This window comes from Podarcis pityusensis (genome assembly GCF_964106645.2).
Source record: "Podarcis pityusensis genome assembly, chromosome: 13".
In the NCBI taxonomy this organism is placed as follows: domain Eukaryota; kingdom Metazoa; phylum Chordata; class Lepidosauria; order Squamata; family Lacertidae; genus Podarcis; species Podarcis pityusensis.
In genome coordinates, this window is record NC_138038.1 from 16170273 (window position 1) to 16182358 (window position 12086).

At 43.8% G+C, this 12086-nt stretch overlaps 1 protein-coding gene across 1 annotated transcript in view; it reads left to right on the top strand.

Moving 5' to 3' along the window:
- Positions 1–12086, top strand: part of LOC308460291 (uncharacterized protein) — a 226847-nt gene that overhangs the window by 185021 nt on the left and 29740 nt on the right. Inside the window, exons 28-30 of the mRNA XM_080976430.1 lie at positions 5578–5860; positions 6560–7408; positions 8452–8679. Of these exons, the coding sequence (XP_080832556.1) occupies positions 5578–5860; positions 6560–7408; positions 8452–8679 (1360 nt within the window). The remainder of the gene's footprint in view (positions 1–5577; positions 5861–6559; positions 7409–8451; positions 8680–12086) is intronic.

Consider the following 12086-nt stretch of genomic DNA (forward strand, 5'->3'; position numbering starts at 1 on the left):
TTCCACCAAATCTCTTCCAAGGAAAGTTTAACAAGAGGAAGACTCAAAGTTTAACCTTCGCTAGTTTAAGATGGAAAGCCATTCTCTGTTCTTAATCTTCCTCTCAGAAACTCTCTTGTGAAGTGTCTTAAAGGCTCGCCTCTCCTTTGAGGTGATGCTCGAATTGTTGGTTTCTGCTTTCCTTCACTGTGCAGCGAAAGGGCTTGTCACGAGACAGGTGTTTACATTCCACAGTCTGTACTGTTGGAGTTTCTCACGGGAAAGGGAGGCTGGATGTGACGTACACTGGTTTCCTGTTTTTCACTGTGTGATTCTCTCCGAGCTGTTGAGGAGAGAGGATGCATTTTTCTGCTCCGGCAGAGGCAAGATGTCTTTCTGTAATATACCAGCTTTGAACTGTAAATAAAGCAATATAGAGTATGCAGCACGTACTCCTCATCCTTCCGCTGGGCACGAGACTCTGCTTTAAATCAACACGTGGTTATGGGCTCCAGAAGTCGAATCGGAGTGCCAGCAAAGGATCGGAATGCAGAGGGACAGGTCGGATCGGAATCTGCTCTGCGCGTAAAAGTGATTGATGAGGTATGTGCTACTGCTCCGGGCAGCCTGCCAGCTTCTAGTTAATGGCTTTATGGCTTTATGGCTGGACTTTGAACCTTTAAAGCCGGTTTTGCCGGGAATAGGCAAAAGGCTCCCAGGCACAAGTTACTATGCTGGGGAAATCGAAAGTAACTTTTAAGTGCGCTTTTGGAATAAAGCAGCTGCAGCAGTGACGCAGCAAGATTTAAAGCAGCATATATGACGCTGAAGGCTAATGCCAGAGTCATGATGGCCCTTCAGGATGCTTGTGGGATTCCTAAGCTCAACAAGAAAAATTACGCGGACTGGATTCTGTATGCAGAGGCAATTCTGCGGAAAGAGGGTTTGTTTGAGGTGATTACAGAAACCCCCCCAGTTCCAGTTACAGATGCATGGGAAGCTAAGGATTCCAAAGCAAGGGGAACTCTTACATTGATAGTATCCCCAGAAGAGCTCTGTCTATTGCGTGATAAGACCTCAGCCAGAGAAATTTGGGACGCTTTGAGAGAAGCTCACTTAAGGACAGAAGCTGGATCCACTATGTTTTACTTTAACAAGCTGCATAATATGGCTCTTGCTGAAGGTGGAGATGTGCGTTTACATCTGATGGAGATGCAAAATCTGAGACATGAGCTGCAACAGAGAGGACTCAACTTTCCAGAGGCTGTGTATTCTTTCATGATACTACAATCTTTGGGTTCAGGTTGGGAGTCTGTTGCAACCCAGATTGCTGTGCAACCAACTGCTCAGCTGACAGTGGACTTTGTTACTGCCGTGATATTAAATGAAGCAGATCGCCGGGGTGCTAGCTGCATGGGCAAGGGGGAGTCTTCACAGACGTCATCCCATAGTGCAGTGGAACCACCAGATGGCGCCAAAGCTTTGAAGGCAGTGAAATGCTACTCGTGTGGACGTCTAGGCCATATGAAGAGGGAATGCAGATATCCCAGGGCCAAGACAGAGCAGCGCAGCGAAAGCTCATCGCGCGGAAAAGGCCGAGGCAAAGGTCCGGTGTCTAGGACAACGCAGCACAAGGCTATGGTTTCACGCTTCACTCCAAAGGTTGCAGAGGTCCAGAAGACGTCTAGATCTTTCTTCGTTGTTGATTCAGCGGCAACCCACCACATGTGCAACGATAAGAGACTGTTTGTGTCTTTTACACCGCAGGAAGGTGCGATTCACCAGGCGGATGACCACACTATTCCCAGTAAAGGCTACGGAACTGTTGTTCTTCACAGTTTGGACTTATCGATACAGAATGTGCTTTACGTGCCAGACGCCAAACATAATCTGCTCAGCGTTGGACAGCTGAATGAGCGGAACATTGACATTTCCTTCAAGAACAAGAAGTGCATCATCACAAAGAAAAATGATTATGTATTGCATGCTGAATATGTTGATCGTTTGTTTGTTTTGTATTATGATGATGTTGTGCAGGATGACACTTGTTGCATTGCAGGTTCTAACAAAAGTTTGCATGCAGAATGTATTCACGATTTTCATAGAAAATTTGGTCATTTGCATTTTGAGGCAGTATCTAAAATGCCTGCCTTGGTTGAAGGTATGACTATTAAACCCTGCAGGTACCACATGAAGTGCAAAGCATGCGCAGCAAACAAGGTGAAAATGGCTGCGAAAGGTAAGGTGTCTAGTAGGCAAGCTACGGAACCATACCAGGTTGTTCATGCAGATTTGGTTGGACCACTAGCGCCCTCTTTGGGTGGAAATAGGTACTTCATGGTTCTCGTTGATGCATTTTCCAGGTATATTTATGTGTACAATCTCAAGCAGAAATCAGAGGCTTTTCCTAGGTTCAAGGAATTCTGTGCTTGGTTGGAAAATGTGCATGGTAAGAAGATAAAGACTCTTTTCAGTGATCGCGGGGGAGAATTCACTTCTCAGCAGTTTGAAGCTTTTCTGACTGAGAAAGGAATTCAACACGATTTGTCTAGTCCTCGCTCGCCATGGCAGAATGGACTTGCGGAAAGGGCAAATCAGACATTGCTTCAAGGGTTAAAAACCTTGCTGCATGATGCCAATCTTCCAGAGAGTTATTGGGCCGAATCTCTCTCGTGTTTTGTTTACAGTTACAATCGCAGGTTATCTTCAGCGATTGGTTGTACCCCCTATGAGAAGATGTTTGGCAAGAAGCCATACATCAAACACATGAAAATTTTTGGTTCTGACATGTGGGTTCACTCACCACAAAACTCCAAGTTAGACAAGCGTGGATTGCATGGTATCTTTCTAGGTTATCAGAAAGGGTCTTACAGAATAATGATGACTGACTCTAAGACAATTAAGCTCACGAGAAGTGTTGAGTACAATGCAAAGTGGGGGGAGAATGTGGGAATTTTCCAATGTTATCCTGATGACGGTGATGAGACTGAGGATAGTCAAAAGCAACCACAACAACCCACACCCACTGATGAAGGTTCTGAGTCTGAATCTGAAACTGAATCGGGTGATTCAGAGGATTTCAAGAGTGCGAAAGCCTCTATGCGACCCTCTGAAAGCTCTGATCAAGAATTGGAGGAACCATTGTTCACAGTAGGTCGTTTTTCTCCTAAGAAGGAAGAGGAGAGTGTTGAAGACTTAAGGCTAATTCGTAGGTCACAGAGAGCCACAAAAGGCAGACCTCCAAAGAGATTTGCTGATGAGTTTGCTACGATAGCAGTAACAGCTGTTAAAAGCTCCAAGAAGGTATTTGAACCTTCAAGTTTCCAAGACATCCAGGGTTTGGATTCAAAGGAAGCTGAGCCATGGTTAAATGCCATGAAGGCTGAGCTTGATTCCTTAGAAAGGAACAAAACATGGGAGCTAGTTCCAGTAGTTCCAGGAATGAAACTGCTTGGAAGCAAATGGGTCTTCAAAGCGAAGACAGATCAAAATGGCAAGATAGTCAGACACAAAGCCAGATTGGTAGCCAGAGGTTTTGCACAGGTACCAGGTGAAGACTATCACGAGACCTACTCACTGACAGTGAGATATGAAAGCATTAGGCTTATGCTCAAGCTAGCTGCAGAGGAAAATCTACACATTAGTCACCATGATATTAATACAGCTTTTCTGTACGGATCTCTAGATGAATCACTTTATATGCTTCCACCTGATGGCGTACAGGTAAAACAGGGATTTGTTTGTGCTCTGAAGAAATCCCTTTATGGTCTCAAACAAAGTGCACGGTGTTGGCACACAAAACTCACTGAAGTATTGTTTTCTCTAGGTTTTCAGCAAGGGAAAGCTGATCCATGTGTATTTGTCAAAAAGGAGGGGCAAAAGAAACTGTACTGTTTGTTTTATGTTGATGATTTATTATTCTTTTGGAAAGATGTCGCAATGTACAATAACGCCCTAGCTCAACTGAAAGAGCACTTTGACATGAAAGATCTTGGTGAGGTAAACAACTACCTATCTCTGGAAATAGAGAGAGATCAAGATGGTAACATTCTAGTACACCAGTCACGGAAAATTGCTGATGTGTTAAGCAAACTAAATCTGATGGATGCTAACCCTGTAGACACACCGATGACAACAGGTTATCAGGTAGATGACACTGAAGAAGCATTTTCTGACACTACACTGTACAGGAGTGTGCTAGGCAAGCTAAACTTCATTGCCAGATGTTCAAGACCAGACATTGCTGTTAGCTGTAATTTGCTAAGCAGACAAGTCAACAATCCTAGTGTCAAGGATTGGAAAGCTCTGAAACGCATAGCGCGGTATTTGAAAGGCACTATGCATTACAGACTGAGATTTAACAATCAGAAGTCTGGTGGTCTTGAGATATTTGCAGATGCAAGTTTTGGAAGTGACACTACAGACAGGAAAAGTACGTCTGGAGTTTGCTACATGTACAATCAGAGTCTGTTTGATTGGTCATGCAAGAAGCAAACAACAGTTAGCTTAAGTACTTGTGAAGCCGAACTGAATGCACTGTCTTATTCACTTAAGGATTGTGAATGGTTAGTACAATTGTGCAAAGATATGAAAATTCCTGTCAAATGTCCAATCCAGGTTTACCAGGACAACAAAGCATGTTTGGCTTTGCTGAAGTCTGAAGGTTGTAAGCAAAGCACGAAGCACTTGCAATTAAAGTTGCAGCATGCTAGGGAATGTATTCAGAAGGGACTCGTAACGGTGTCCTATATGCCAGGTAATGAAATTCCTGCTGATGTATTGTCCAAGATTGTATCAAGGGATCAACACTGTACCTATGTGCAGAAGTTGGGTTTGTACTGATATTGTACGAACACGCTGCCCAGTGATGTTCACAGAAAGGGGGAGGATGTTGGTTTCTGCTTTCCTTCACTGTGCAGCGAAAGGGCTTGTCACGAGACAGGTGTTTACATTCCACAGTCTGTACTGTTGGAGTTTCTCACGGGAAAGGGAGGCTGGATGTGACGTACACTGGTTTCCTGTTTTTCACTGTGTGATTCTCTCCGAGCTGTTGAGGAGAGAGGATGCATTTTTCTGCTCCGGCAGAGGCAAGATGTCTTTCTGTAATATACCAGCTTTGAACTGTAAATAAAGCAATATAGAGTATGCAGCACGTACTCCTCATCCTTCCGCTGGGCACGAGACTCTGCTTTAAATCAACACGAATAACCCGTCAGGTTCTCATCCAAGTCAGGCTAGACGATTGCCTTTAATAGCTATAGACAGGGCCTGGAATAGATACATTCCAACTGTATTCAGCTGAAGGTAGTGGTCAGTGAAGAAATGTCAGTTAACTGTAGTTGGGAGATGTTATGAGGGAGGTTTGAGTTCCAATTGAGTGGTAAAGATCAGATTTTCCTGCAGAAAAATGACAGGAGTGGGGAAGTCTGAAGGAGTCCTACATTAAGCTGAAATTCTGCTCTTTTAAGGGAAATTGTTCTGCAGGTATGTGTAATTTAGGGCAAAATTTACACTAAAATACTCAAAAATCATAAAGAGGCCCCTGAACAACATGCATAGCATATCTCTCAATGATACAGCATAAAATTCTCTTTGCAGTATTGTGCCAAAGAACTACCAGAATATTCTGGCCTTGGTATTAGCTGTCCAGGAGATCAATGAGAACCCCAAGCTCTTACCTAATATCACCTTGGGATTCCACATCTATGACAGTTACTTCGATGAAAGGATGACCTACCGGGCTGCTCTGAACCTTCCCTCCACACTTAGACCCAACTACAAGTGCAACATTCAGAAACACCTGATGGCAGTTATTGGGGGACTGGACTTGGATACCTCCATCTACCTGGCAAACATCTTGAGGATCTACAAGATTCCCCAGGTAAGATGCTGCCTAGGGGATTTCACACATTCACCATGATATCTTCTATTCAGAAAGGATTTCTTTAATATAGAAATAGTTGTGAGAGACAAAGGAGAGTGATCCTGCCATTCACAAGGTAATGTGATGGTAGAGGATTGTTCATCTCACCCCCGTTCCTTGTCCACACACACCTAAAAACACGTATTCAAAATTCCATTCTGCTGACTGAGACCCTCTCACCTTTGCTCCATGGCCTACTGGTTGGAGACTGAAGATGCTCTCTTGCAAAGCTGGAAGCCTGCCTATCAGGAGTCAGCTGCCCACACATTGTGGCACTTGATGCAAATTCTGTGTGTTAGTGGTTTGATAGAGGAAGGGAAGATGCTATGAAATTAGTAGTTGAAATGTTGCGGTGAAGCAACATGAAAGAAACAGGGGAGAGAAAAGCAGCAGCTTATAAAAGCCTAGAGATCACAGTTGATAAAGAAAAAGGGAGAGGGAAGGAGAGGAGAGCAGGAGAGCAGGAAACTGGGCATGCAGGGGTGGCAGAGAAGGCGGTGGAGGCTGAGAAACACAGGGTGCAATCTGCCACCCCTCCCAGCTTTCTGGTACCTGCCTTCTTAAGGCAACTGGCTCATTTTGCCTCCTGGGAAGGCCCTAGATGCACATACCCAGTCCTTCTGCTATTGTAGATGATGCTACTTTATTTCCCTTTAGCTCACTTATGGCTCCTTTGCCCCAGAAGATGCTGGTCAAAGCCAATCCACTTCCTTCTACAGGATGGTGCCCAATGAAGCCCATCAGTACACTGGGATTGTTGAGTTACTTCTGCACTTTGGTTGGACATGGGTTGGATTGCTTGCTGCAGAAAGTGGAGAGAGATTTATTCAGAGCCTGAAACCTCTGCTCTCCCAGAAAGGCATTTGCTTGGCCTTCTCAGAGACAACCCTGAAAACGACATCTTTGGCTGAGTATTATGACATGTTTCCCCACTGGATCCAAATTTATCAAGCTATTATGGAAAGTAAAGCCAAGGTGGTGGTTGTCTATGGAGGAACGAAGTCCATGCTTCCCTTGAGAAACATAGTAGCTCTTGGTGAATTGGAATATGTGGCCAAGACATCTGTGGGCAAGTTGTGGATTCTGATGGCACAGCTAGATTTCACGGCTACGACCTATCAAATGAACCTGGATATGCAAGTCTTCCATGGTTCCCTCTGCTTTACAGTTCATTCTAATGTGGTACAAGGATTCAAATCCTTTCTTGAGGCACAAAATCCTTTTGAGGCAAATGGAAATGGCTTTGTCAAGCAGTTCTGGGCAGAAGTCTTTCTATGTTTATTTCCAAACTCCAGTACAGAGGAGCAGGCCAGTAGAACATGCACTGGAGAGGAGAAGCTGGAGAATCTCCCTTCGTCTGCTTTTGAGATGACCATGTCTGGCCACAGCTACAGTCTTTACAATGCTGTCTTTGCAACGGCACATGCTTTACATGCCATGTTCTTGTCCAGGACCAAATACAAATCAGCGGTGGAAGGAGAAATGCGGGAGCTTTGGCCTTGGCAGGTAATGCCTCATGAGATATAATTTATTTGACATAGGCAGTGATATGTAAAACAGCACCCTGAAAAATTTCAAGCTCCAGTGTAAGAGCACATTCTCCCCTTGTGTGCAGAAAAGCTATTCACGGAGTAAGACAGTGAAGTACCAGACCTGTCTCATTTTTTGTGTGAGCAACTGCCTTTGCATGCAGAGAACCTGTTAATGAAGGCGGACCCTCTACATACAATCATAGAATCATAGAATCATAGAGTTGGAAGAGACCACAAGGGCCATCGAGTCCAACCCCCTGCCAAGCAGGAAACACCATCAGAGCACTCCTGACATATGGTTGTCAAGCCTCTGCTTAAAGACCTCCAAAGAAGGAGACTCCACCACACTCCTTGGCAGCAAATTCCACTGTCGAACAGCTCTTACTGCCAGGAAGTTCTTCCTAATGTTTAGGTGGAATCTTCTTTCTTGTAGTTTGGATCCATTACAAGTTACATGGAGGATCCGTGCCTATACTGAGATGAATAGGAGAGAGCTGGCAGGGAGAGGCCGGTGGACCTGGAGAAAAAAGTAGCTGTGGCTGGGGAAATGGGATGGGGAACAGTAAGGGAGAGGATTGAAAACCTTTTTTTTAGTTTTTGCTGAGCTTGCTAAACAATATCATTCTTGTTGGACTCTTTGGTGAGAGAACCCCAGAAGAGATTTAATATGGCAACTCATGCAGCAAATAAAGGCATGAAATGTAGGTGTTAAAACCTTAGAATGTACCCCTTCTAGTTGATCCCAAAACATCCCACTTCCTTACCAAAAAGACAGGTCGCATAATTAATAAGTTATACATTGTTTACTTGCAAAGCTCTTCAAATGTCAGATTCATGTGCTTTTCCATACAGCAGTCAGTTGTGCAGGCAGTCAAACATAGCTCGGTTACAAAAATGGCTACAGTTCCTAAAATATTGGTATAGAAAACACTGTACAGACAGACTGGAGGCATCGTGAGTGCCAATAAGGAGAGACATATGCATTACTTCACAGTTACTATTTTTCTTCCAATGCAGCTCCATCCCTTCCTCAGGACTGTCTCCTTCAACAACTCTGCTGGAGAAACTGTATCTTTTGGTGAGAACAGGGAAGTAGAAGCTGGCTTTGATATTACCAACCTGGTCACTTTTCCAAATAATTCCTTCGTGAGGGTTAAGGTTGGAAGGGTGGATGTGCAAGCCACCCCAGGCCAGCAAATTTCCATTGATGACAACAGAATGGTTTGGCACAGAAGCTTTCACCAGGTGGGGCATAATTCCTACTTCCATGAAATATGGGAAAACAATATTATTGCATTTTTAGATTTTCCTCTGCACTACATAAGAACAAAAGAAAAGCTTGCTGGATCAGTCCAATGGCCCATCTTGTCCAGGATAACACCCATGGCCAGTCTTGTCCTGCATCTGGATATGGCATGCATGTGACTGTTACCTTGCCTCTCTCTCTATCCCAGGGTATTTCATGAGTCTCTTGTCAAGAATAAGGTGTTTGTTGCTCCGATGGGAAGGAAGCAGGGACTATGGAGTTTGTGGGTAGCTGTTTTCTCACCAACAGTGGAATGAGGAAATGGACTTCTTAGATTTAGGAAGACTCAAACAATGGGGGCCAAAGAATTTTTTAAAAATCAGTCTGTCCCCCTCCAAGCAGGCACTCTTCCCTACATATCTTGAGGCGCCAGCTGAAAACATACCTCTTCTCCCAGTTTTTTGTCAGATTAAAGTATCTCTCGCCTTTTGATCTGGGGTTTTTTGGTTGTTAGGTACAGGTAGGTAGCTGTGTTGGTCTGCTATAGTCAAAACAAAATAAAAAAAATTCCTTCCAGTAGCACCTTAGAGACCAACTAAGTTTTTTATTGGTATGAGCTTTTGTGTGCATGCACACTTCTTCAGATACCTAGGAACTGCTGGCGGAGATCAACATATAGTTTACGTTTAAGAACCATATGTTTAAGAGTTTCCACCTGATGGTCTTCACATGTGCAAATTCTTTCTCCTTCCACCATTCTCAAGAAGCTTCCCCATAGGAGGTTTGAAGGATTTGAATTAAACCTGGCCAGCGAAAATGCCCTTCTTTCTTGAGGATTGAGCAAAAATTCAAGATAATTGTGGTTAATGTCATGTGCCCAAGAAAGCACATGAAGAGGGGAGCATGTTTTCTTTGCTGCTGCTGTTAGTTCCTGGTGTTCAATGTCCCACAACCTAGAAAATTCCATGGACAAAAACAACCAGCATATAAAAGTTCTGACGCTGGAAGATGAGCCCCTCAGGTCGGAAGGCGTCCAACATGCTACTGAGGAAGAGCAGAGGACAAGTACAAGTAGATGCAGAGCTGATGAAGCGGCTGGGCCAAAGCCAAAAGGTCACTCAATTGCAGATATGCCAGGAAGTGAAAGGAAAGTCCAATGCTGTAAAGAAAAATATTGCATAGGAACCTGGAATGTAAGAACCATGAACGTTGGTAAGCTGGATGTGGTCAAAAATAAGATGGCAAGAATAAATATTGACATCCTGGGCATCAGTGAACTAAAATGGACGGGATTGGGCAAATTCAGTTCAGCTGACCATCGTATCTACTACTGTGGGGAAGAATCCTGTAGAAGAAATGGAGTGGCCCCCATAGTCAACAAAAGAGTGGCGAAAGCTGTACTGGGATGAGATCTCAAAAATGATAGAATGATCTCGATACAAAACCAAGGCAGACCGTTTAACATCACAGTAATCCAAGTTTATGCACCAACTACCGGTACTGAAGAAACTGAAATTGACCGATTCTGTGAAGACTTACAACACCTTCTAGAAATGACACCAAGGAAGGATGTTCTTCTCATTAGAGTGGATTGGAATGCTAAAGTAGGGAGTCAAGAGATAAAAGGAACAACTGGCAATTTTGGCCTTGGAGTTCAAAACAAAGCAGGGCAAAGGCTAATAGAGTTCTGTCAAGAGAACAAGCTGGTCATCATAAACACTCTTTTCCAACAACACAAGAGGCAACTCTACACATGGACATCATCAGATGGGCAGCATCAAAATTAAACGAGCGATGTAAAGAAATAGAGGAAAACAATAGAATGGGAAAAACCAGAGATCTGTTCAAGAAAATTGGAGTGTGGTTGCTGACCTTGAGCCAGACATCCTGGAGAATGAAGTCAAATGAGCCTTAGAAAGCACTGCTAATAACAAGGCCAGTGGAAGTGATGATATTCCAGCTGAACTATTTAAAATTTTAAAAGATGATGTTGTTAAGGTGCTACACTCAATATGCCAGCAAGTTTGGAAAATTCAGCAGTGGCCAGTGGGTTGGAGAGGATTAGTCTACATCCCAATCCCAAAGAAGGGCAGTGCCAAAGAATGCTCCAACTACCGCACAATTGCACTCATTTCACACCCTAGGAAGGTTAAGCAAGCTTAAAATTCTACAAGGCAGGCTTAAGCAGTATGTGGACCGAGAACTCTCAGAAGTGCAAGCTGGATTTCGAAGGGGAAGAGGAACCAGAGACCAAATTGCAAATATGCACTGGATTATGGAGTAAGCTAGAGAGTTCCAGAAAAAAAATCTACTTCTGTTTCATTGACTACGCAAAAACATTTGACTGTGTTGAGCATAGCAAACTATGGCAAGTTCTTAAAGAAACGGGAGTGCCTAATCACCTCATCTGTCTCCTGAGAAATCTCTATGAGGGACAAGAAGGTACAGTTAGAACTGGATATGGAACAACTGATTGGTTCAAAATTGGGAAAGGAGTGTAAGGCTGTATATTGTCTCTCTGCTTATTTAACTTATATGCAGAATTCATCATGCAAAAGGCTGGACTGGATGAATTAAGATTGCTGGAAGAAATATCAACAACCTCAGATATGCAGATGACACAACCTTGATCGCAGAAAGTAAGGAGGAATTAAAGAATCTTTTAATGAAGGTGAAAGAGGAGAATATGGTCTGAAGCAAAATATGGTCTGAAGCTCAACATCAAAAAAACGAAGATCGTGGCCACTGGGCCCATCACCTCCTGGCAAATAGAAGGGGAAGAAATGGAGGTAGTAAGAGATTTTACTTTCTTGGGTTCCATGATCACTGCAAATGGTGACAGAATTCATGAAATTAAAAGACATCTGCTTCTTGGGAGAAAAGCAATCACAAACCTAGACATCTTAAAAAGCAGAGACATCACCTTGCCGACAAAGATCTGTATCATTAAAGCTATGGTTTTCCCAGTAGTGATGTATGGAAGTGAGAGCTGGACCATAAAGAAGGCTGATTGCTGAAGAATTGATGCTTTTGGATTATGGTGCTGGAGGAGACTCTTGAGAGTCCCATGGACTGCAAGAAGATCAAACCTCTCCATTCTTCAACCCTGAGTGCTCACTGGAAGGACAGATTCTGAAGCTGAGGCTCCAATACTTTGGCCACCTCATGAGAAGAGAAGACTCCCTGGAAAAGAACCTGATGCTGGGAAAGACTGTGGGCACAAGGAGAAGGGGATGACAGAGGATGAGATGGTGGACAGTGTTCTCGAAGCTATAAACATGAGTTTGACCAAACTGCAGGAGGCAGTGGAAGACAGGAGTGCCTGGCGTGCTCTGGTCCATGGGGTCACGAAGAGTCAGACATGGCTAAACGACCAAACAACAACATGGGGACAATAGGGGCTGTG